The 26704-nt window shown below is 38.9% G+C and overlaps 1 protein-coding gene across 3 annotated transcripts in view; it reads left to right on the forward strand.

The window, feature by feature from the left end:
- The first annotated feature begins 283 nt into the window (after positions 1 to 283).
- MED6 (RNA polymerase transcriptional regulation mediator-like protein) overlaps positions 284 to 26704 on the forward strand; it is a 52578-nt gene continuing 26157 nt past the window's right edge. For 2 of the 3 annotated variants that reach the window (XM_089414705.1, XM_089414707.1), the window contains exons 1-3: positions 284 to 755; positions 1336 to 1510; positions 1918 to 1987. In XM_089414705.1, coding sequence (XP_089270831.1) covers positions 511 to 755; positions 1336 to 1510; positions 1918 to 1987 — 490 coding nt within the window. In that variant the 5' untranslated portion in view covers positions 284 to 510. The remainder of the gene's footprint in view (positions 756 to 1335; positions 1511 to 1917; positions 1988 to 26704) is intronic. The other variant, XM_089414703.1, reaches the window with a different exon arrangement.

Raw genomic sequence — 26704 nt, forward strand, 5'->3', positions numbered from 1 at the left:
ACTTTCTTTGATGTCTTTGAATGCAAGGCCCCGCTATATAAATTATTGCTCAGCATCACATGTTCTCATAACTTTCTTTGATGTCTTTGAATGCAAGGCCCCGCTATATAAATTATTGCTCAAGCATCAAATTGAAGATATCCCTCTTTATATGATAAATGACCCCTTCACCATACCATTTCACTATAAAAGAAAAAAAGAAATTATTTTAACCGTCCACGAAGCTAAAAATAACCTATAAGAAATATTTGCTATGTAATTTATGGAATTGTATATAGATTAGAAAGTATAACTTACCTAGGTGAAAGGGGCCCTTTCACCCTACCGTTTCACAAGTTAGTTTCAAGAGTTCTATATACCTTAAAAGGCGTAACTCACAGAGGTAAAATCGTTTGTGAATAGATAGAGGTCTTCAGATCGAACCTGGCTAAGTGAGCGTATTCAAGTTGTTCAGAAGTGCTGGGAACGTCCATTGTTCGAATCCTGGGAAGGCCATTTTAAAATTGGAGAATGGCCGCCACTCCGCTTCCGCAGGCAGGAGGATTAGGAGGGAACATGATGGAAGGCATGCCCCCTCCTCCTGGCACCGACTTGACAGGCATCTGCTTCAGAGATCAACTTTGGCTCAACAGTTTCCCCCTTGACCGAAACTTCGTCTTCGATTATTTCGCACTCTCTCCTTTCTATGACTACACTTGCAATAACGAGCAACTTCGGATGCGCTCTATTCATCCCCTTGACATCTCCCAGCTCTCGTATGTTCTTTCACTCTCATTCTCTCTTTCCGAGCTTCTTTTTCTTTTCACCATTTATTTTGTTACTCTATGGCATTCCTCCACGAAGATACGGTAAAATCTTTAATTTCCTTGCTGATAATTAACTGTAATTGTGCGGTAAATGTGTCATATTCCATTCATGAATTTTCCGTCTCAAACAAAAGACGGAAATTAAGTCCAGGGGAGAAGAATTATGGCCTAGGGTTAGGGTTAGTTTTGCGAGCAACTTCTGCTAAAGATAAATCTAGTTCAGCGGACTGCTCTATATACAAGATGGCTAAAACATAACCAGCGCGATGAAAAAGATCCATCTATTAGAAGCGACATCTGGCCCTAGTGGATGATTCCATTAAACTAACAAAACGAAACTCCAGATTTAGTCTGAAAGAGAAAGAACACAGAAGTGATAAATATGTGGGTATTTTATTTGTTCATGAATACTTTTAGCCTTCACCACATTAGGCTAAGCTCCATATATAGTCATTTTAATCTTCGTTAACCACGGTCTTTAATACAATTAATTGCTTATTTTGGTTTCTTTTCATATCTTGCTCAACAGGAAATTGACAGGCATTGAATATATGTTGAATGAAGTTATGGAGCCTCATCTTTTTGTTATCCGAAAGCAAAAGCGCGACGGGCCTGAGAAAGTCACACCCATGCTTACATATTACGTCCTAGACGGTTCCATCTACCAGGCACCTCAGCTCTCTAGTGTTTTTGCATCTCGGATGGTATTTCTCTTCCTCCCTCTCTCTGTATCTTTTGAGACATGTATGCTGCACATACACACATATGGTAAAACAAATTTGTTCTAATTCGTGAGTGCTAGTTGGCATGTGGTGTCCTTACTCCTAGAAAGTCATTTCCCTTGCACTTGGCATAGGAAGGATTCTAGTGCCATCTTACCAGGCTTGCCCTTCATTTTTTATTACCACATGTAAAGGTAGACGAATGGGAGACTGATCTCTGGAGTTTGATAAGATACTTATACTAATTTCATATGCTTTTAGAAAGGAAAGAGTGATATTCTGAACGATGTGGCAATAGGTGTTTGCAGTCATTGGTAAATATGAATCCACGGATATTAGCCATCACATTACCCATTTCTGATTGGACTCGCAGAGTATTTGTTTGGCAGGTTCGAGCTCTATATTATATATCAAAATCTTTCACGGCTGCAGCCTCAAAACTAGAGAAGATTGGCTATGGTACAGTATAATTACTCCAATTTTTCATTAATGTGTACATCTTTAGTTATATATAAATCAAACTGAGTTTTCAAATATGTACGGTATTAATGGTCCTCCTCTCTTTACTTTGTCTTTATTTGTCTAGAAATATCAATTCTTTTGCTCAAAACTCTTGTTAGATCTATGCCTTACATATACATATGGGAGATATGGGGACTAGATATTCATCTGCTCTTATATCCAACTTCTTTGACATTATTGTAGCCCAAGTGAGCATTTGCTTGGAAGAGGTCAACTGAATCCAAGAGGCCTTTTAACAAAGGTAAAAAATAAAAGAAAAATAAGTTATGACTATATTACACTAATTATTATAGAAAGGGGGGTGAATTTTAGGGGTAGTTGGAGAGACTTTTGGTATGAGTTGACAATATTCTAGAAAAACAAAAGTAGATGATAAAAATACAAATTGTTTGCTGCCAATGGGGTTGTGATTCAATGGTGAAGATAGTGGTATGTTCGGGCACCCCACCAAAGGTTTGATTATGAAGGCATGTTTCCATCGATTAGGGTTAGGTGCAAGTCATGGTTGACTTTGATGTCAGTTTTTTAGGGCAATTTCAAAAGTTTTTACGCCATGTTGGGGATACTTCATGCGATGTGGAATGCATATTGTATGGATGTCGTTTAGTTGTTTCACGATGGGCATGCAAATTGGGGATGGTGCAACATTGTAGACCTATGGAGCTTGGTGACTTCTTCATACACATGGAGAGTTGTTGCTTGCTTAGGAAGATGACTTGCTTTGGAGAAGAGTTAGGCATCTTGGAGGAGGGTATCGAGCCTTAGATGGCACTGGGGCACTCAGTTGCTTGCATGGAGGCTTGAACTTTGCTTGATGATGCTTGGGTCAAGGAGTGATCATGGGGGTGTGGTGGATCAGGAGATGGAGATACACACGGTTTAGGACGTAGCATTGGAGCTTTATGGAGGTGGAATATTAGAGCCTTTTTGAGGAGTGTTTAGCCTTGGGGCTTTGTTTGTTGGACATGCATACCTTGGAGCTTGACATGTGTCACCTAAAGTTGGGGAGCTCCACATGTGGGCCTATATTATGTCGTATTAGGTCTCTTGTAGTGGACTAGGTCCACTTGTATTGTTTTCCACCCTCACCTTTCATATAGATAGAGGGAGGAGAGGGTCATTTCACACACTTTGACTTCATTATTGTTCACTCATATAATCGTGTTTGTGTTATAGATGTAAGAGTTAGGGAAAACTTGTCTAATTGTACTCTTTGTTCTTTGCATTTGTTGTCTTTATCTTGAGTGGTAGGGTTCTCGGAGGAATTTCAAGGGAAGACTAGTGTTAACGTTTTACGTTAAGGAAACAAAGGAGACTAGGGTTTGTGATAAACCTAAAGGAGCAAAGTAAGCATTTGATCTTGTAGTTGTTGTGAGAAAAGAAGACTAGCGTCTTGTGGCATACGACAACCCTAGTGCTACTTTGTGTGCTTGTTGTGGAGTAGAGAGAGGGAGATGATCTTTTGCGCTTATGGGATGCAGGTGTTGCTACCAAGGAGGACTTGCTGGTGTGTATGCTAGCTTGTTGAGGATCTTTGGTGGGGCTAATTCAATTTAAGACCTAGGTTTGCATGAGTGTCCAACAAGTGATACATTGTAGTCTAAGTGTTGGCATTTGTAATTACCTGAATAAGGAAAGTCTCACTTGAAGCATTATGTAGAGACATAGAGGGTTGTGCGGTGCTAGGCTTTAATTAGTAAGGTTGACATGATCAACTTCCATCCCAAAAATCCTTCTTAGCAAATAATCAATACTATAGACCAGTGTTGCGAAAATCACGATATTATCGGCAAATCGCGATTTTTTGAGTTTGGCGATATTATCGCCCGATTTTTACGTTATTTTTTTCACAAAAAATCGCGATAACTTGAAAAAATCGCGATTTTTTAGGGAAAAATCTTTGGAATTATTATTATTATTATTTTTTGTTTCTTTAATTTTCCGATTTTTTGATGAGGAGGAGGAGGTGACATAACCTACCCAGGTTACCCCTGTCACCAGTAGAGGACGTTGTCTACCTCCTATAGCTCCTAGTTCTTCAGCGTCTAGAGCACAGCAGAGTCCACTGCCAACTCCACTGGCATCTACATCTAGAGGGAAAGGGAAAGCTATTGCATTTTCTCGCAAGAGGGGCAGAGGAAATCAGTAGTATTAGACTTTAGTTATTTGGTTCATTTCATTGTATATGACATTATGACTCATGATATGAGATACATTATTATATTTTTTGTTGATATTTAGAGGCTGAGTAGGGACTCAGGAGTCAAGACTTACTATTCAGGACATGATTCACTGTTATGTGTGATGTAGCACTAGAAATGATATTACACATCTTATATATTAGTTCTTTTATCATATTTATGTGTCAATGTATTTATTTTATGTTGTAGATGCTTTAGATATTAAAAAAATTGAAAAAAAAAGGAATACTTTTGTATTTTACGATTTTTTCCCGATTATTTCCTAATTTTTACGATTTTTTGTTTGTTTGTTTTGTTTTCCGATTTTTTCCCCTCGTCGATAATATCCCGATAACGATAATTGCAACATTGCTATAGACATATGATCCTCATATATCAACGTCCACATACAAAGGTAACTGTTATCGACTTTCATTTAGATTATCGCTCATAAAAACTTGAAGGCATAATAGCTTATGCAATAAAAAGGCCATCATCATACAAAATAGAGAAGCAATAGAAATGAAATACATAATCACCATACATTAGAATAGAAATAATAATTTGGAAAGGGGGCTTCATTTCATTCATTTGCATTACAATGCAATAAATCATGACAACCTTCGATCAATGACTAGGGTGCAATGATTTTACATTATAGTTCTCAATATCAATACATCCAACCACTATTCCTCTATTATCTTACCCATTAATAGGCTAAAGCCTTTACGCTTATGCCCATGTTTCTGAAGGTGGGAAGATACATCCAAAATTGTGAAGTCATTGGCCTACTTTTGTTTCCTTTTTTATTAGCCAATATTTCTATCCACTCCTTTTTGCATTGGTTCTTCTAGTGTCAGGGATGGGTTTTAGAAGTTAACATGCAATAAGTCATTTGTTCTTGGGACATTCTCTCAATAAACCTTGTTTTAAACTCATTCAACACTATAATTTTGGCCTAGTATGTACACATTATTTGCTTGGTTTGTATTTGTTTGGTCTATGTTGATAGTGCTCAAAGGGAATTTATCACCTTTCATAATAACCATAGTAATTGTTAAGCTACGTGATTAAAAGATAATGATTGAAGGCATGGTTGTTCTTGGAAATTGTGCCTATGTTGAATCATCATGATGGCCTTGGAATAAGCTTCGTCACCTTAGAGTATTTAAATTTTGAGAAGGTATAACTTACAAGTTATGTTAAAGACATATAATAAAAAGACATGTTAGCATATTATATCATACTAAGGTTTGCTTTTAAGAATTAACAAATTACTGTCTATTGTATTGAAAACTACCATTGAGGCCATATTATTAATTAGTGGAATTAAAGAGATAAAAGGGATAAGTTTCATGTTCAACTAAACGAGTTTCCTTAGTTACAACTCACAAGTTATAAAGGGTTTGTTCAAAGTTTTTTGATTTCTAAATCAGGTCAACATAATGCTAGCACAAACACAAAGAAAAGCAAGATTGCTTGATTAATGAGAAAGTGAAACTTCCTTATAAAAAGCTATAAGCGAGTCGAATGAATCCACTTTATAAATGTGGGATAGACAAAAAAAGCATAGTAAAGTGAAATAAAGCATAAAAGCATAAAATGACCTAAAGTCTAAGTGACTTTATTAATGCCCATCTCTAATATCTAATTGGCCATTATAATTTGATATTTACTTTCACACCCTCCCTTAATGATCAATCTACTAACAAAACCAAGCTTATGTCGAAATTTTACATATTTTTCAAGACCCAAATGCTTGGTGAAAATGTTTGTAGTTTTGTTCTTTGTGGGATAATATCGCAACTCAATAAATTCATTCTCTACAAGGTGTCTAATGAAGTAGCAATGTATCTCAACATGCTTGGTACACTAATGGAAGACTAGATTAATGTTTGAAAGAATCGTCTTATGCCAATCTACCTCACACATTCCATTCACCACTTGTGATATTTGTTGGAATCACGATTGCCGTTACACCAAAACCCGCAGTTGTTAGTAAATGGATGCATTGCCAGAGTTAATGGATCCATGAGAGGTGGTTAAGCCATGTCTCTAAACACACGGGGAACACTGGATTATCCAATGCCCAACAATATCCCCCCCAACACGAGCCGGGTGTGATTCGAACTCGAGACCTTTGGCTCTGATACGACTTGTTGGAATCACGATTGCCGTTACACCAAAACCCATAGGTGTTAGTAAATGGACGCATCACCAGAGTTAACAGATCCACGAGAGGCAGTTAAGCCATGTCGTGAAACACACGGGGAGCGTTGGATTATCCAATGCCCAACAATATAATGCTTTTTTCGATGAAGGGGCTATTGCATACTACTTCTTGATGGTCCATTTGACTGTATTTTTGCCAAGGATGAAAACATGTTCAGATGTTGATTTTCTATCATCCACCTAACTTGCCGAATTTGAATTTGTAAATACACACAACCTACAGTCTTTACTTTTGTTGGACAAAATGTCAAAGTCAAATGTCCTTTTCACATATCCCAAAATTGTGTTAGTTCAATGCTCTACCTTTGGTGTTGTCATAAATCTGGAAGTGAGCTCATAGTGTAACTCAAATTAGGCCTAGTGGCTATAAGATATATCTCAATCTACACACTGGTTGCTTATGGATTGACTAATTAGTTGTTCTAGAGTCACCTTTGACTGGAATCACTCTTGATTGAAAGCTTTAGTTCTTTCTCCATAGGTGTAGACAAGATTTTACAATCTATCATTTTGAACTAGTCAAGCAAACCACATGCATATTTTGTTTGTGAGACAATAATGTGGGAGGCCTAGAATGATTTTGTTGCAACACTTTTGATGTATAGATTGGAATCTAAAGGATTTCATTGAAGCCCTTGTTCATCCAAGTACCTTTCAATTTTAACGTACCATGCTTGAGGTGCCTGCTTTAAGCTATTTAGAACCTTCATAAGTTTATAAACAAGATGCTCCTTCCTTTGTACTCGAAACTCGTGTGGTTGATAGATGTTGACTTCTTCCTTCAAATCTCTATTGAGGAAGGCACTCTTCATGCCCTTTTGATGGACCATCCAACGAAATTGTGCCACCATTGCTAAAATTAATTGAATGATGTTTGTCTTTGCTTTAGGAGCAACAATCTCCTCATATTCAATGCCATCTCATTGAGAAATCCCTTTTGCAATCAATCATGCCTTGTATTTGTCAGGTGTACCATTTGCCTTGTGTACTTGACCTTATACACTCATTTGTAGCAATGGAATTCTTGCTTGGTGGAAGAGTTGTGAGATCCCAAGTCTGATATTTCATCAAACTCTCATGTTTCGCTACCATGGCCTTCTCCTATTTAGGTCTCCTTTTTTCTTCCTCAAAAACCTATGGCTCATATGCTCCTTAAACATTGGCCATTAGAGTAAAGTTGATTATATTATGTTTCTTGCTCTTATTTCTCAATGATGACCCCTTGATCACTGGATTTGTTTGCTCCAATGGTGTTGTGTCACTACTTTGGTCTTTTGTTGGGATTTTTCCTATGAAAGTAGTCACCATGATTCAGGCTGCTTGTATTAGATTTCAAAATCTCCTCATGTTTAGAATCCTCCGCCATTTCAGGTGGAACTTTCTGAAGCTTGATGCTTGAACCATTAGCTGTAATAGGTTGTTGTTCTAGGATTTTGATCTTTGAAGAAGTTTGGAAAGGTCTAGCTACCTCATCAATTGCAACATCTTTGCTAAAGCTCCATTGATTGTTTTTAACATCAACCAATTTGTAGGCTCTATGGCTGTCGTTGTACCATATGATTATTAGTTTCTTGCTCTTTGGGTCAAACTTCGTTCCCTTTTCATCTAGAATCTAGGCATAAGTAATACAATCAAAGATCTTTTGCTTCCTCTCATCTTGCTCTTTGGGTCTTTTGCTTGATTGTTAGTGTCAGAGATCTATTTAATAGGTATATTGTTGTGAAAACTACTTTAGCCCAAAGCATGTTTCGAACACACTCGTTTTGCATCATACACCTAGTCATCTTTGTGGTTGTTACTTGTGCTTCTCAACCCTATGTTGTCTAGGGCCTTGTTAATCTAGTACCCCAGTGCAAAGCCTTTTTAAGCAAATCTAGATTGAGAGCAACAATGGGAGGGTTACCACTATCACCTCTACAACTACTCCCTTGCGTTCTGTGGTTGGATACAGTTACCTCAAAATCTAGGTCTTGTGTGATGCCTCACAAGGCAAAAGACAGATCAAGACACAATAATGAGGTGATGCCACTATCACCCCAATAATCCACCTCCTTCTCTTTAGTGGAATTTCACCACGTGGGAGGCTCCCCAATTTAGGTCACCTAAAGGATATTCTTGTTTTAGGGTTCAAAGGTGACAATTGAATGGGCTTAGCCAAGATACTCAAGCTAAGAACAAGGCTCAATTCTACTAGCAAGGAATAATGTACCTTAGAAGCAACTTATAGGGAACTCGTAGTCGAGGGTTTTTGATATATGATCCAAAAGTAGAACAACTAGGTATACAAGGAGGGAGAAAAGGTTTTTGTAAGGATATAATCAACAACAAGATCCACAAATCTTCAATTGACTCGAAGTTGAAGCCTTAGTGCAGAATTAGGGTTTCTCTAGCCCTAGAATTGCTTAGGGTTGATGAAGTTGGCCCTAGGGAGGGATTTCCAACCATGCAAATTGCTAGATTTTGATGTTTTAGGGCTCAACAAGGTAGAATGTCTTCCAACCAAGTCAACACTCATGCCCTAGTTGAATTTGACTTTAAACCCTAACTTTAGCAACTTGCCTTGAAGGGTCGAAATTTTAGGCTTGAAAGTTTTAGGGGCCAAAATTTTAAGAAGAGAAGAAAAATAAGAGATTTTTGAAGTTTTTGATTTTTGACCATCTATGTGGAAGTCAGTGCCTATTTCTTGGGTGTCGAAGTCTTAAGGGAAAAAAATACTATGGTTATATCAAACCCTAGAAAGGAGTAAGGGGAAAACCCTAGTTTTGCACTTTTAAAACCCTTGCATCACTTTATGAGGGGATAAAATCAATACAAGAGCTCTCTAGGAGGTTCTTAAGGGATGTCCAAGATTATCCTATTAAACCATACAATATTTCACCAAAATTCCATATAAAGATATTCAGTTGAACAAGAACATAGAAAACCCTAGCAAATATATTACATGCAATAACCATTAAAAGATATTCAACAAACATACGCACAAGATATCCATGAACAATCCTTCATTATCCCAAAGTGACATCTCCACAACAAGGACTAGCCTTGTTAAGTTTAGTTAACAATGGTATGTTCTATGCTTAGCACAATTACTTCAATGTATTTTAAGCAACCCAATGACAATTTCCAAATTAGTTTCTAGTAGCAATGACATTAACCGCAAATCACATTGACAATAATTGTAGATAGAAGATAAAACAAAATGTAGAAGACAAGCCAAGACAAGAGGACACCAGATTTGGCGAATGCCAGGGAAAAAGCCCAATGTGGGGCAAACCCTTTGATCAATTCTTCTTATTATTATATCAAATGTTCAACAGAGAGAGAGAGAGTACAAAAGTCAAAATTGACTTGCCAAATCAAAGACAAAACAACCCTGTAAAATCTGCAATATTGCTTCTCAGTCAAGAACAGTCAAATCAGCCCTAACCAGGAAGTCAATGATGGTCAACACAGCAGTCAAATAGTCCACTTGGAGCTCGGTCAAACCTATTCAAATTCGGCCTTTCTTGTTGATCAAAGTCAGCCCAAAACAATCCTTCAAAGTCAAGTGAAATTCAGTGAAAGGAGAGAGAAAGTTTGTTGTAATTTTCTGCGGTCAAAGTGCAATCAACCGTGAAGTCAACAATGATCAAAGTGCCCAATTTTTCTCGATTTCTGTGCCTAGTAATGCGGCCTAGAGAAATAGAAGTAATCCTCCAAAAATCGCAGTCAAAATTGGTCAAAGAGTCCTTGGTCAACACTAGTCAAACTTGGTCAACTCTTGAAATTTTCAGCCCTGCAATTCTATCCAGAAATTTGACCTCCTTGTGCCACATGTGTGTGAGAGAGAGAGAATGCTCAATAGCTGTATGAACCAATGAGAGAAGGAGAGAGAATAATGTGAGTGATGACGATGTCGAGGTGAGAGGTGACTTGTATTTATACAAGTCGTTGAGGGTGAAGAGACACATCCATTGGGATTCATGAGCCTACATGATGATGTGGCCGGCCTAAACAATTTGCACATGTGTGGGCATAAATTCAAGAACACACTTACGCTTGTCCAAATTAGATGATCTTTATATCAATTTTGGTCCTCTCGAACAGAGGAATTTAATGCAATCATCATCTCCATCAAATGAGCTGTCCCAAGGTGGAATTTGGCCTTAGTTTCCAATTTTAACACTCCCTCTCAACTAGGGAGAATTCCACCTGCCAATCCATCCATCATCATAGACCATCATGCCATCTTAACGTCATGAACCATCTCTGTATCTCATCTCGTCTCGGCTTTGTTGAACACTGATATGAATAATGAAGAAGAATCGATTGAGAATGAGTCACGAGACCTTACCACTCTCCATTGACAAAAGTCAGTCCAGAGGTAGAACCTCAATCATACTTGATCCCAGATCAAGTTGTTGAACACCATGCGTCCTACTCATAGGGAGTATGACAGTACACGATGCGTCCATCGGTAGTGCTATGGTCCCTAACCACTTTTCTTCCCAACTCATTGAGCAAATGAGAGGTACTTCCCATGAGTCCCAGACTACATGGGTAGGATGTATGTTGGGGCATCAGCGGGAGAAGGTGAACCACTCATCTTGCACATATGCCATAGGAGAAGGTGAACCACTCATCCTATGCATATGTCAATTGTAGGGGAAGGTGAATCACTCACCCTACACACGTGTCATCAATCGTAGGGGAAGGTGAACCATTCTCCATACACACATGTCAACCATCATGGGGTGTTCACAGGGGAAGGTGAACCACTTTCCTTGTACACAATGTACCAATAGGGGAAGGTGAACCACTCACCCTATGGTTGCTCATAGCTCCAAGAAGTACCCCAAGCCCCTAGGAGCTCCCACAGCACAGTGTCCAACTCAAGCGAGACCCTCATGGGAGGGTCTTTCCACGACTCTAAGTCTCTCTCAGAAGGCTTAGAATTTGACCTTCCCTAAGGGCTTCATGAGGATGTCTGCGACCTACTCATCAGTCCTGATGTGTTGGAGCCTTCTTGCTCTCTGTTGTACCATATCCTGGATAAAGTGGTACTTGATATCAACGTGCTTGGAGCGGTCGTGAAACACAAGATTCTCTGAAAGGCGAATCCCACTCTGGTTGTTGTAGAATATCACGGTTGTATCCAACATGTGCTCAAATAACTCACTGAAAAGCTTTAACCAAATAGCCTAACAACAAGCCATACTAGCTACAATGTATTCGACCTTGACGATGCTTAAAAAAATTGATTTCTGCTCCCTGCTCATCCATGAAATCGAAGTAGACCCTAATGATAAGCAACATCCTGATGTGCTCTTTCGACCCACCACACTGCCAGTCCAGTCAATACCAGAATATCCATGTAATCTCAAATTCATGGCAATGTATCTCAGTCCATAATTGATTATGCCACGAAGATATCTCAAGAGATTCTTATTAGCAATCCAATGTATGTGATTAGGCTCGACCACAAATTTACTTAACGTATTCTCAATGAAGCATATGTCTGGACGAGAGTTTAGCAAGAACATCAAGCCCCCCACAAGTTGTCTATATTCAAAAGGGTTTGCCAATACAGGCCCAACAACACTACCACATAACTTCTTGAAGTTGAGTTCCATCAGAGTAGACACAGACTTGCAATCCACCATCCCACATCTCTCGAGCAGCTTCACAATGTATTTTCCTTGAGAAAGGAAAATCTCACCTGGCTTTTGCCAGACTTCCAGGCCTAGGAAGTAGTGCATTAGTCCTAGGTCCTTCATCTCGAACTTGGAAGCCAACTCCCTCTTGCATTGATAAATGAGAGGGTCTACACCTATCAAAAAGAGATCATTTACATAAAGGACCAAATTGAGAGGCATGTCCTTTTGAACCTTGAAGTATAGATTAGGATTAACATCGCTCCTTGTAAGTCCCAGCTTGATAAGATAGCTATCAATCCTCTCATACCAAGCCCTAGGGGCTTGCTTCAACCCATAGAGGGCTTTCTTCAATCTGCATACATGTGTCCTTCAATCTTGTACTTCGAACCCCTGAGGTTGTTCCAAGTAGACTTCCTCCTTAAGCAAGCCATGCAGGAAAGCAGTCTTAACGTCCATTTGATGTAGGTTCCATCGGATAGTGGTATATTGGGCAACCGATGCAAATGTATTGTCATAGTCCAATCCTTCCTTTTGAGAAAAGCCTCAAGCAATGAACCTGACCTTGTATTTCTCAGCACTCTCATCTGCTCCATGTTTGATTTTGTATAGCCATTTTGAGGTGACTACGAACTTGTCCTTCGGTCTCGGCACCACATCCCAGACATCATTTTTCATGAGAGATTCACTCATTCATCGCATCCTTCCAGACTTGGTGCTTTACGACTTCTTCGAATGTACATGGCTTAGTTTGAACAATAGTACTCATAGCAATGAAGTACCCTTGATACCTATTCGACTTCTTACTTTCATGGAATGGCCCTCTTGGAGCAATATGTCTTTCAGCATCTTCAAGAGTATCTTTGAACCATAAAGGTCCTTTCCTTGAGGTAGAGAGATCACCAAGAGGTGGATCAATGGGATCCATCGAGCCTTCAACATTGGGCATAGTTTCATTTGTCAGAGGTTCATCCCGTTTTTCTGCAGCATCGTCATTATCCTTCCTTGTAATGGGAAGATCTTTGGCTTTCTCAAGGGCAGCGTCTTCATCAAAGGTGACATCATGGCTTATTTCCACGTCTCTTTGACCAGACACACAGATTCTATATGCCTTTGAATTTTCACTGTAGCCCACAAATATACCTTTCTTCCCAGATGCTTCCAACTTGTTCTTTTCTCTTTAGGCACATAAAAATACATAGGACAACCAAAATTTCTAAAAAGAGAAACATCAGGTTTGTTACCAGAGAAAACTTCTTTGTGTGTCTTGAAATCTAGTGCTTGATGCGGGCTCCTATTTTGAACATACACGACAGTGTTGGCAGCTTCTCCCCATAAGAACTTCGGTAGACCTTGATCATGGAGCATGGCACGGGTGGCTTCCATAATTGTTCGATTCTTCCTTTCAGCAACTCCATTTTGCTCAGGAGTGTATGGAACGGTTGTCTCCCTCTTAATGCCAACCTCTCTGCAAAAGTCATTGAATTCATTTGATTCATATTTGGTTCCATTGTTGGTCCTCAATATCTTGATCTTCTTCCTTGTTTGATTTTCCACCAAGGCTTTGAAAGAACGGAACCATTTGATCACTTCAACCTTCTTCAAGAAATAGATCCATGTTTTGCGAGAGAAGTTATCCACAAAAATTGCATAGTATAAGTATTCTCCCAATGGTGTTATGGGCAACATACTAGATAGGCCAAAATGGACTAGTTGAAGAATATTGATAGTTTGGCTTTCACTTGAAGGGAATGTGCCCCCTTGTGAGTTTCCCAGCTAGACAACCCAGACAAACTCCTTCATTATTCATGTTGAAATCAGGCATACCTGTGATCATCTTCCTTACCCCAGGTAAGGCTTTGTAATGTAAGTGGGCGAACATTCAGTGCCGTAGCTGAAATTGAAGTAAAGCATCACAAGTCAAGTCTCCCAAAGGACCTCCTCCAACTTGATAGAGACCATCAACCCTAAATCCAAGTGTAAATGCATCTTTAGGGTTTCTTTGCCAAATACATACCTTTCCATCAATGAATGCTACCTTGAAACCTTTATCTTCCATCGCAAAAATAGACACTAGGTTCTTTGTCAAATCAGGTAAATACAATACTTCTCATAGATGAATGGTTTGACCTTGAATCAAGTGAAGAGTAACATTACTTATCCTTTTCATGGGGTAGTTGGCATTGTCTCCGAGTATGATCTCCAAATTAGTCTTTCTTTCAATCAAATTTGAGAGGGCCTCTTTGTACCCAGTGAAGTGCCTTGAGGCTCCATTATCAATCAACTAATGATACAAAGTATTTGGAGGAGAGGCAGTATATAGAGCAGAAATAAGATAAAACTCCTTTTGCTTTTCTACAACATTACTTTCCTCATACCTGGAATTTCTCATCTTTTTGGGAGGTCGACCATTTCCATATCGAGCAACAAGAGCATTCCTCTTTCCTTTATTGTTGAACTTGTTCCATTGATTGCAATTGCCTTTGAAGTTGTTGTTGTTGTCTCCATCCCTTAGAGAATTCTTCTTGTGAGGACACTCTCTAGCATAGTGGCTGAACCTATTACAATTGAAGCACCTTCCTTTTCTTCCTTCTTTGAGTCCCTGCTTGAACCCTTGACCCTGTCTCCTTGGACCAACATTATTTTTCTTCTTTTCATGAGTAGAGAAAGCAGTAGGTTCATTTCCATTCGAGGGCTTGTCTCTCCATCATCCTTGTCTCCTCTTGAATGCATCTAACCAATAATTCATTGAAACTAGGAATCTTGTCATTGTTGAGAATGGTGTTATTAAACACATCCCATGCTCTTGAAAGACCCCCAAGTGCAATGAGAGTGAGCTCCCTATCAGCAATAACTTCTCCAAATGAAATGAATGAGGTGACCTCTATTTATATGAGGTTTACCTCATCTAATTTTAGCTTATGAAGCCCCTAAGCAAGTCTAATGATGAGTAAACATAAAATAATCCTTGGGTTACAAATCAACCCACTAGCTCAATGTGAAATCATGTGAAAAAGGCCCACTTGTGAGAGTTGCAAGTCTCTAAATGATGATGTCATGCCCATTTAGGGCTACAAATGTCATGTGATGGTGAGAATAAGGATGAAGTTGTCACAATGTGTCATGATCATCCATACTTTGAGCAATATCCCTCCAATCTAACCTCAAAGTAGCTCCAGAGGTCCTAGATTCGGCTGGGGTGTTACCATGTCATCTCCATGGGTCTCCAATGTTCAACACAATGCCTCCTCTTTCCAATGCTAGAGCTCCATTAGGTGCAACAAGCCTTCCCTAGTCATCTCATGGAAGGCCATCCTCATTTGGGCTTTGAATCATGGCCTATCCATTAGGTAGTGTCAAGGTCAGCCCAGGGGCATGTTGGGCCCAGTGGTGCAATTATCAAGAATCCTTTGTGCTGAGTCAAAGAAGATCAATGTCTTGGGTTTTGGAGGTACTTTGGGCCATGCACGAGCTGCTCAAGTCATCATATTGCTTAATGCTCTGATGTAAGTGGGGAACGCTGCATCTGCTAAGTCATCAACCTCTTTGAAGGGCCTCAGTACCTATGGAGTGGGTTTTCCTCAAGGCTTGGGCTGTTGTGGACCACCTAACAAAACCAACTTAAATTCTAGTGAAAGCAACCATTCATTAGAGACTAAGATCATATAAGCATCTAAGTGGATCAAACTTGCATGTTAAGGGCAATATTAATACTTCAAACTTGGATCACTTTTCATATCTAACTAGTCCAAGTCCCACAAAGGTATTCCCTACATTGATAGAGGTGGCCAATGATCAACCCTATTAGGTGCTTCCAACCCCTAAGGGGAAGTGGTGTTTTCAAGGTTAACCCCTTGATCAATAAGTGTTAGTGTACATGAGTGACAATGGAGGGGAAAAGGCTTCATGGCCAAGTGCCATGGTCAAGGGGAACAATTGATGGGGATCCGCATCTTGAGTGTATAGATGTAATGGAGGGAGAAACTGTGGAGGCATGAGTTACCTTGCTCAGCTTGCTTTTTCCACCCCTCTAGTTCACCTTTGACTTTGTCATAATAATGCTTTTTATTTTGGGTGCATAACTCAAGGGTTTAGAGCTTGCTTTGTATGATGTTGCATTTATTTTACTCCTTAGATGAGATAGTTTATCGCTCAGTAGGGCTGGGACATTCAAGGGTCCTTTTGATGAAATGGAGCATGAAATGCTCAGGAACTGAGCTATGGCTAATGAGGGTAAAGCTCATGCTAGGTTTCTGCCCACGCATAATGAAACCCCAAGCCATGTGATCAAGATGCCTTGCACTTGTTGAGGTAAATGAATGGGAAGGACAGTGAAATTGCTTGCAAGACCATCGTCATTTGGTTGTCCTCATCAATAGGGAATATGATATATTCAAATAACTCTAAACAAGAGATCAAGGAATCTTATTCTACACATGTAAAAGCAAAGACATAATGTATGGGAAAAACAATGCACTTTGTATTAATAGCAATAGAGAAATATTACAACCCTTTTTAGGCCTTGATGTTGTGAATCTCTCCCAATTTTCTCGTCCTTTCTTTGCCACAATGATAAGCCTCCAATCTCATCAATATCTAAGGATGGATTATGGACCTCCAAAGTTAAATGAGCAACATAAGGGCAAGAATCAGAGTCTCCAAAAGCCAACCCCTACTCTATAGCAGGTAGTGCTTTTATAGGACAAATGAGGAAGTTTTAGATCCACCATACTAGGGCTAGATCCACTTTGAAAGGGGATAAGGTCCATGGGATAAGAGATAAAAGCCTTACTAGTAGGAATTCAAGATCATCTTCAACAGTAAATGGAAGAATCGGTTCCTAAAGCATCCAGAAGGGGAAGCTTCAAAATTATATTTTATTTTTCCTCATTTCCAGGTGTCATCACACTTATTGTAAAGGCAACTTGCGCCATTGTAGTTTGTCGAGAGAGTAAGTGCGATGAAGTCTTAAATTAGGGTTTTGAGCCAATGTAATTCAGGATTATTATAACTTTTGGAAATAGTTTTTGCTTTTGGTCTTGCAAGGGATTGGTGCAAAGTGTATTGGATGGTGAGAGATCCAGGTTCGGGGCCATTTGCATAAATGTGACAAAATGGCCTTTAATAAAGTTGTTTCCATTAGTAGGTGGCATGCCACATGTTTCCTCACGGTCGAGGAGATATGCCCTCTTAAAGTTGAAGCCCTAAAGTCTTGGTTAGTGTGCCCCAAAATGAATAGTAAAGACAACACTATTTTTGGCATAAAATTTAATCACAATAAATGCTGCTTATGTTGAATTTTGGTGGGTAAATGTGTGGGCTTTTTTAAAAAACAATAATGAGTACATTCCACTAGGCACAATCGATAACTTTGTAGAAACCATTGCCACTATTCCACCATTCGTAGAACTGTCTCATAAATGCCACACAGGGTAACATGTCTCTGGAGACTTGAACCCATGCCACTTGGGACACAAATCGTGAATCATACCACTTGAGCTAAGTTCCTTTGACATTTTTGGTGGGTAAATGTTATGGATCATGGCAGTTGCCAAAAAAAAGTCTCGACCCATTCAAGCTCAAAATATTGACCAAGTCGACCTTAAAAGAATAACTTTTATTTTGAAAATGACTTTAAAAAGGGATGTTTAGGTCATCCTCATCTTGGGGATATTTTTAAATTGAAATTAATTTATTTAGGGTAGGTCGACCCTCCTTTTATGCCCCCTTTTCAAGTGTAGATAGGGCACTCGTATGCCCACAAAATGTATCATTCGTTCATTGCTATAATATTTCCGAGGCCAAAGGCACAACTACTTATTTGGAAGAGGCCGAATTTTTTAGTGTTTTTGTCATACATTTTCTGTGGTGTTTTGTATATCAAGCTATGTGTTGATACATATCAGTCTGCGGTGCTACAATTATATATATCAGTTTGCAGTAATACATATTGGTTTGTAGTGATATATGATGCGCGATGATACGAGGATGCTCGGTGGCATTGCTATTTGAACTTTGCATTGACACAGATTATGTGATCTTCAGTGATTGAGGCGATGCATGGTGATTGGTTTTACAGTGATTGGGTCATCAATGATTGGATCTGCGACTTAATGCCTATTTTCAAGTTCACTTTTTGTAGACATTTGGAACTCCATTTTTGCTATATAAGCAAAGTCTGTTGCAAAGGATATATGTAGTGTGCGGATGTGATACATTACATCGTAAGCCGAGTCATTCTTGACCAAATTCGAGATTGGCTCATGTATGATCACAACAAATCCTGAACGTCTCTCGATAAGCATATATAGTGTGTCAGCACCTAGTGAATTATGCATATTGACGTGTGAAGGAATGATTGCATGTTGGTCGGAATGCACCACGAATATGTAGCTTGGCATGTTGCACTAAGAATCATATAGCCACCCATAAGGATTGAACGATATTCAGACACGTCAACAGGTGCAACAATATGAAAGGCCTGGTCTCTACAAGTAACATGGAACAATGCATAATGTGTCAAAGCTTGCTCATAGACGAGTGATTGCATGTGTGGGAATGTTCAGGTAATGTACAAATCAAGAGTGCGATCTGCATAACGTGTCAGCTTTAGCTGGGAGTGTGAATGACATTGTTGTGTGTGTTGATGGGCCTGTAGTGTGATTGGGATATGCGTAAAAGTAGGTCAAATGTTGATGTGCATGGTTTAGAAACTTCTGTGTTCTGTGGTGCAATTTAAGGAATGAGTAGACACTGAAATGTGGCCAGATGCGACAAATGAAGTGCAATTAGAGTCTAAATGATTCTTTTTTAGTGTAATAAAGAGTGTGTATTGGCTGAGCACTAGTGCAATGGCAGAGTGAGTTAATCCCAGTGTAACAAATGCAATTTGGCTTGAGTGCATTTAGAGCCCAAATGAATACATCTTGCAGAGATCGTTGGCAACTTGTGTGGGGGCAGAGATTTTGGTGCGTGTAACCCGTGATAGTGATGCGTTGGATCAGAGGGCGGATTTGGATCTGGTATAGTGTGCATAATATTTGGCTTTGGATCAATTTGGTTGGCTCTAATGGAATGTATAACCGTGGTGTTAGGATATTCCGACACATAGGAAATAGTTAAGTATTACTTGGTCTAGTGTTGAGTTAGGTAAAGTGTGTTTCTTTACTATGTACTTTTGTAACTTACAATCCGACAGTCACGATATGTTCTAGACATGAAGTGATACAACGGTTCATTCTCTCTTCGGTATTACCGACACTTGTTCGTGGCTTAACACCCGATTGGTCCATGATCTCTATTTGAAGAGCATTGAGGGTCATTTGTAAGGTGACCGGTCATGAGAGAAGCTTATGTAATTTTTCTGTCTTTTACATTAATAAATTGCCTGAAGTGGCAGCATTGGCTGAAGGCGTGGACTGTTTCCCTCTTTGAGGGTTTTAACCACGTCAAGAATACTGGTGTACTGATCTGTGATCTGTTTGTGAGCGGTGTCCTTTGCTGTTCTATCTAAGGGACTTACCCTGTAAATTCCTACATGGTATCAGAGCTATTTGAGGGTTGCATTCATTGGTGATCCAAATCCGAAGCTAATACAACTGCATCCGACTGTGGTTTCCTAGATCTACTTTTTTTGACCGCTTTCGGGCCCAAAGGATTGCTCTATTGTGTTAAGAGCATCTGTTCTAGTGAGGATCCCCTTTTGTTTCATGCGAAAAGGTTTCCGGTAGCTCTAGCTATGTCATTTTTAAGATCTAGAGGTATATAGTCTGTATTTGCAGTTTTAGTTATTTATCTCTCTGTTTATTTCGGTTTATTTATCTCTTTGTTTTTTATTACTGGATCTATACTTTTCATTTCTGCGTATGCTCTTTGCCCTGCAACTTTGTGCAATCTGGGCAAATCAGAAACAAAAAGGAAGGATTTTTCTCATGCATATGCTCTTTTCCACTGCGCCTTAATGTGATCTCGGAAAATCAGAAACAGTGAGGAAAATATTTAGTTTCTGGCGAAAGTTAATTTCAAGCCATAAGGTTTGGTTTTTTTTGCATGTCTGTGTTGGGTTGTGTGGTTTTTTGTTTTGTAGGAAAAAAGATTTTTTTTAAGTAAGCATACACTTCAAAGCTTGAGTGACTAAAAAAAAACCCCTCCCTTCCTCTTTTCCAAAAGTTACTAACCTTTTAAACTAGCTCACTTGGTCCAAAGTTACTTTATGAGGATAGAGGTCTTGGGTTCAAGTCTTTCTTTTTGTTGAGTTACTTTTTCAAAAAGCACATGTAACTTATGTTTTAAAGTTACTTTATGTAAAAGTGTTCTCACCTATTATAAAAAGTGAGTCACTTATAATAAATTTTAAAGTCACTTTATCTTTTATTTAAGTTACAATTTAGTGGGTAGCTCATAAAGTACCATTGTAAAAGTGACTTTCACTTATTTATAAAAGTGGGTCACATAATCTTTTTTAAAGTGAGCTAATTAGATTAAGTTTGGAAGGGGAGGCAGGGGGGGGGGTGTGTTTAAATATAACATTATCATTCACTTCCGAACATTCACGTACTTCGTCGGCATCTTCAACAACTTTTCTTCAAAAAACCATAATTTTTTCATCCGGAAGCCGTTTTCAGAGCCATTTTTTTAATTGGCCTAATTTTTCATGATCTTTCCATTGGAACACTTAGTTTCAACCAGTGTTTTAAAAACGACCGATTTGAATTGGTAACTGGTCAAACCGGTCGGTTAGCTAGCCCATGGGGTCAAATTGGCAGAAAAACTCGATTTGACCCTCCATTTTGCCAAAAAAGTGGACAAACTGGTCTTAACCAGCGGGTTTAGGATGGAACCGACCAGTTTGACCACAAATCGGTCGGTTCAGCCCTAAACCGGTCGGCTTCGCCCTAAACCGGTCGACTTCGCCCTAAACCGGTCGGTTTATTGCTAGGGCAACTATAAACCCCACAAAATGCATTTTTGTGAGTTTTGAAGCTGTTTTGAGGGAAATTTGGGGTCGTTTTCCTCCAAAAATAATCCCTTCAAGAAAAACATGCCTACCCTCTCATTTTCCTGACTCATCTTAACTCTAACAATGTTGGCAATTAATGGTAATGTTAAATTCTGAAAGTAAACGTGACATTTCTTAATTTTCATTTTCATCCTTTTACTTAAATTTTTAACATTATCATGAAATGACTCAGGATGTTTGAGAGTGGTTTCGACCTCATTGGATTTCATATGGAGAAACTAGATCTTAGGTTTTACTCAAAATTCAATAGACTTTATGGTTTTCAATATTTCATGGTTTGGAAGTTTGTAATGTTTCCATTTGATTCTATCATGCGTGAGGGTATGAGATTGGCATTTGATCAAGAGCATAAAGCCCTTTAAAAATCTAGATCGTGGTGGCAATGATTGTTGAAATTTGTTGATGTTGGCGGTATTGATTGTTGAACTCCTCTACCATGGCCTTAACAAGAATGCACCCTTCACTCAAAGGAAAACAATTGGTTAGGCATGCTAATTTTTTCTATCACATTATAAGGTTAAGGAGATGAACCCTTCACTCAAACCAAAATCATTGGTTAGGCATGTTAAACCTTTTCAATTTCTATCGTGTTGTAAGTTTGAGCAATCCAAGTCTGAAGACTTTGAGCAAGATGTTGTTTATGTATTTCTAGTATTGTTGAATCAATGATGAGTTTCACGAGTGACCATGTTGATAAGTGATTTGTAGTTTTGATGTCTATTTTTGCTACTACTACTAAAGTTGTAGAGGAGTTTTAGGAGTCCTCAAACTCGGAGCCATATTATTTATGTAGCTCATGTTGATGATCTCTTATCTAGTAGTGGTGATGAGTTTGATCATGATGGGGAGTGATCATGTTGTTGATCAGTGATATGTAGACTTGTAGTAGTTCAGTGACCCCATAGCTTAGAGCATTGTTTCAGACTCTAGAGGCCATTTAGAGCCTCATTGATTATGTATTTTGTTGCGGATATGTATTGCACTTGATGCCATTTTTATATATTCACCTTTACATGGTATATAAATGAGCAAACCTTGCATATTTTGTTTCTATTGGCTTGGAATCATGGTTCTAAATCTTAAAAATAGTTTTTTCATTAAAAATTAATTATTTAATGTATTGTTTTTAAACTGGTTCGTTTAGCCCTGACCAGTCCCGGTTCGACCGGTTTCGGTTCGAAACTTTGTTTATTAGGTCGACCGGTCCAGTCACCGGTTCTGGTTTTTAAAACATTGGTTTCAACATCTGCAACTTCAGTTCCTGTTAAAATGGAAAGTCCATGCCAAGTTATTCTTGACAGCACCAACTACTTCTAATGGGTGTCCTACATGGAGGATTGACTTAGAAGTAAAGGGCTTTATAGAATAGCCTCAGGCTAAGAGTCTAGACCTAAAGATGAAGATAGGGATGTCTATTTCTCTAGACCTTAGATTCCATATCGCATAACTTGATGCCCTTGCTGAAGCAATGAAACAACTCAATAAAGTTATTGGAATTAAAAATGAAATCAGAGCCCATCAACTCGAAAATGAGTTGCTTACGTTGGACCCCAATAATTTTTCTTCCATTGAAGATCTTTTGTCCAAGTTCAAGACCCTTAGACTTCTCTTGGAAGGTGTTAAGGTTAAGAAAGAAGATGGTAGCCTTATCTATTCCATTCTTACTAAGTTGGGACCAACCTACTCTGTGTTTGTTTCCACCTTCCATTCTACTAGAGAAGCCTTTATTTCTCAAGGACAAGACTACAAGTTCCCCTCTTTTGATGCCTTTTGTGATTCTTTAATAAGAAAACAAGAAAAACTCTTACATCTTGGTCTTCATAATCTTGGAAACTCTTTTAAGAAAGCCTTAGCTGCCCCGCAACAACCAAATTCAAAGAATCCTAAGAAGCAACATCCTAAAAAGATAGGTCCTAAACCAACCAAGGGTCGTAAGCACTTTCAGTCTCAAAATGAAAAACCAATTCAACAAAATGACAAGGTAAATAAAAACAAAGGGAAGAAGATTGATAGACATTGCAACTTTTGTAATCGAGATGGCCACTTAGAATCCAAATGCTTTAAGAAGATGGAAGCCTTGGAAGCAACAATGAAGAAGCATAACATCCATTTGGAGCACTCTTCAACTTCAACTTCATATTCAGGAATAATACTTTCTGCATGTGGTTGTCAAGCATCTTGGTCTGGGTATGCACTAAATGTGTCTTCTTCTCATTCTCATGAGTGACTCATTGATTTTGGAACTTCTTATCACATGGCCAAAAACAAAGCCATGTTTTCTTCTTTAAATGCTTGTAACACCAAAAAAAAATATGTTGGTGATGATAGATCTCTAAGTGTTGTAGGGACTGGAACTATTCATGTAGACGATGGTCAATTTAATGATGTATTATGTGTTCCTACCTTATCCTGCAACCTTCTATCTGTATATCAGATAACCCATTTAGGTGAAGGTAAAATCGTTGAATTTTCACCTCATGATGTTGTAATTAAGGACCTAAGAGATCTTAGACAGATTTTAGCTACTGGCATTGCTGATGATTCTACAAGGTTGTACAAGTTTAACAACTTTGGGCCATCAACTCTTCCCCCGGTATTTGTTGCTCATAATGATGAAGTGAGCAAACTTTGGCATGAGCGATTTGGTCGCTTAAACTATTGCTTCCTTCAAAATCTATGTAAGGAAAATATGGTGACAGGTCTTCCTATGGTATCTTGCAGAGATGGTGTTTGTTTCGGATGTGTACTCGGAAAACATCATCGGGATAGTTTTGAAAAACGTGCCTCTTGGCATGCCTTAGCCCCTTTACAGCGTGTGCATAGTGATTTATGTGGTCCACTTCTAGTCGTTTCATTCTTCGGCTACAAGTATATCTTAACTTTCATTCATGATTTCTCGAGACGCGCTTGGGTATACTTCTTAAAACTCAAGAGTGAAGTATTTAACATGTTCTTGGCCTTTAAGGCCTTTGTTGAGAAACAATTTGGACATTAAATTCTTAAGCTAAGATCTGATAATGGCGGAGAATATGTTAACAACAAATTCATCAACTTTTGCACTGAGCATGGAATTCAAATGCAACATACTGTTCCATATACTCCACAACCAAATGGTGTCACTGAAAGGAAGAATCACACCTTAAAGGAAATGACTAATTGTATGCTTCAATCTAAAGGACTTAGTCTTAATTTTTGGGCAGAAGCAATTAACTGTGCAAATTACATGGTAAATCGCACTCCTATTAAGGTTTTAAAGAATATCACTTCAAAAGAAGCATGGAGCTCAATTAAACGAGTTGTAAGTCACTTTCGTGTTTTTGGCAGTGAAGCATGGGCCCATATTCCAGATGAGAAACATAAAGCCTTAGAACCTAAGAGTGAAAAATGTATTTTTGTTGGATATTCAGAAGATGTCAAAGGATATAGACTTCTTCCACCTGAATCCAAAAATGTTATCAATAGAAGAGATGTAAAGTTTGCTGAAAATATATCGGCCTACGAGCGTAGTTCGGCAGATGTGTCACCTCTCTCTATCCCTTCTACTTCTGAAAATATTTCTTCTTTAGATGATGATAGTGAGGATGACAATCCTCCCCCACCTTCTCAGGATTCTCCTTCATCTCCTCAGCTTCCAAAATGGGTCCGTGCTACTCGGGATGCAGCAGGTGCTCTTGCAGGTGATCCTACAGATCAACGACGTACACATTCTCAATTCGATAGAGCCTCTTCTTTATTGGCTCAAGCTTTAGTGAACTATAATTCTGACACCTTTGTAGAAGCTTCAGGCCATCCAGATTCGGACACAACTATGAATGAAGAATATCGTTCATTATTGGCAAATGATACATGGGATCTTGTTCCTCTTCCAAAGGGACGAAAACTTGTTAGATGTAAATGGGTTTACAGAACCAAGTTTGGACCAAATGGAAAAGTTGATAAACATAAAGCTCGTCTTGTTGCTAAGGGTTTTTCACAAGTTGAAGGCATTGATTATACTGAAACCTTCTTCCTTGTTGCCAAAATGAACTCTATCCGCCTTGTTCTTTCCCTTGCTGCCTCTTTCAAATGGGAAGTCCATCAGACGGATGTTAAATCTGCCTTCTTGCATGAAGAAATCTATATGGAACAACCTCCTGGCTTTATACAAACAGACTCCAGCCTTGTATGTCGACTTAAGAAATCCCTTTATGGTCTCAAGCAAGCTCCTTGGGCTTGGTATGCCAAAATGGATAACTTTCTTTTAGATATTGGCTTTTCTAGGTGTCATTCTGACAATATTGTCTACGCCAAGAAAGTGGGTAAGTCTCTTATCATTCTTGTTCTTTATGTTGATGATCTTATCCTTACTGGTAGTGATCCCAACCTTATATACGATGTGAAGTCCAACCTTAAAAAGCAGTTTGAAATGACAAACTTAGGACACTTGCATTATTTTCTTGGTCTTCATGTCTTTTAGTCCAAGGAAGGTATTTCCCTTTCCCAATCCAAGTATGCCTGTGATCTTTTATGCCATTTTCACATGGAAGAGTGTAAGCTAGCCCCTTCTCCCTTTCAGTCTGGAGCCAAACTTTCAGTCTTGTACATCGCCTGAGGTTGATGCTACCTTATATCGTTAGCTTGTAGGAAAATTTTTGTATCTGACACATACTCGTCCTAACCTTTCCTTTGTTGTTGGCCTTATTGCTTGGTTTATGCAAAACCCACATGAAAGTCATTGGAAAGCAGCTAAAAGAATACTTCGTTATGTTCGAGGTACAGTTCACTTTGCGATTCATTACAGTGCAAAAGTATCTCCTCTATTGGTTGGTTTCACTAATCTGATTGGGCTGGTGACCCTGATGATTGGAAGTCTACTGTAGGTTGTTTTCACTCTTGGTTCTGGACCTATTACATGGGATTGCAAGAAACAAAGTGCCATTTCTCTTTCTTCAGCATAAGTAGAGTATCATGGCGCCATAGAAGCTAGTAAGGAAGCCATGTGGCTTCGTCAGATCTTGTCAGAGTTTGGCTTTCAACCGCAACATCCGACTACAGTTTGGTGTGATAATCAAAGTGCCATTCAACTATGCAAAGATCCAGTCCAACATCAGTGCAACAAATACATTGAACTACACATGCACTTCATCAGAAAGCTCATTCATGACCATGTTCTTGAAGTGCAATATTGTTCAACCAATGATCAAGTTGTAGACATCTTTACAAAGGTTCTCACAGAGGCGAAGTTTACTAAATTTCGATCTATGGTTGGAGTTCAAGAAATTGTCACTAAGGGGGGATAGGCTCTAATGCCTCATTCCTTATCCTATTGTGTCATATTTGTACATCCTTCAATCCTATCCCAAGTTGTTCTTAAGGGGGGATGTTAGGATATTTCGACACATAGGAAATAGTTAAGTATAACTTGGCCTAGTGTAGAGTTAGGTAAAGTGTGTTTCTTTACTATGTACTTGTGTAACTTACAGTCCGACGGACACGATATGTTCTAGACATGAAGTGATCTAATGGTTCATTTTCTCCTCGGTATTACTGACACTTGATCCGTGGGTTAACACCCGATTGGTCCATGATCTCTATTTAAAGAGCATGGAGG

The sequence above is a fragment of the Pinus tabuliformis genome, chromosome 6, assembly GCF_031772625.1.
Source record: "Pinus tabuliformis cultivar Carrire ecotype Pingquan chromosome 6, CPIR1, whole genome shotgun sequence".
Taxonomy (NCBI): domain Eukaryota; kingdom Viridiplantae; phylum Streptophyta; class Pinopsida; order Pinales; family Pinaceae; genus Pinus; species Pinus tabuliformis.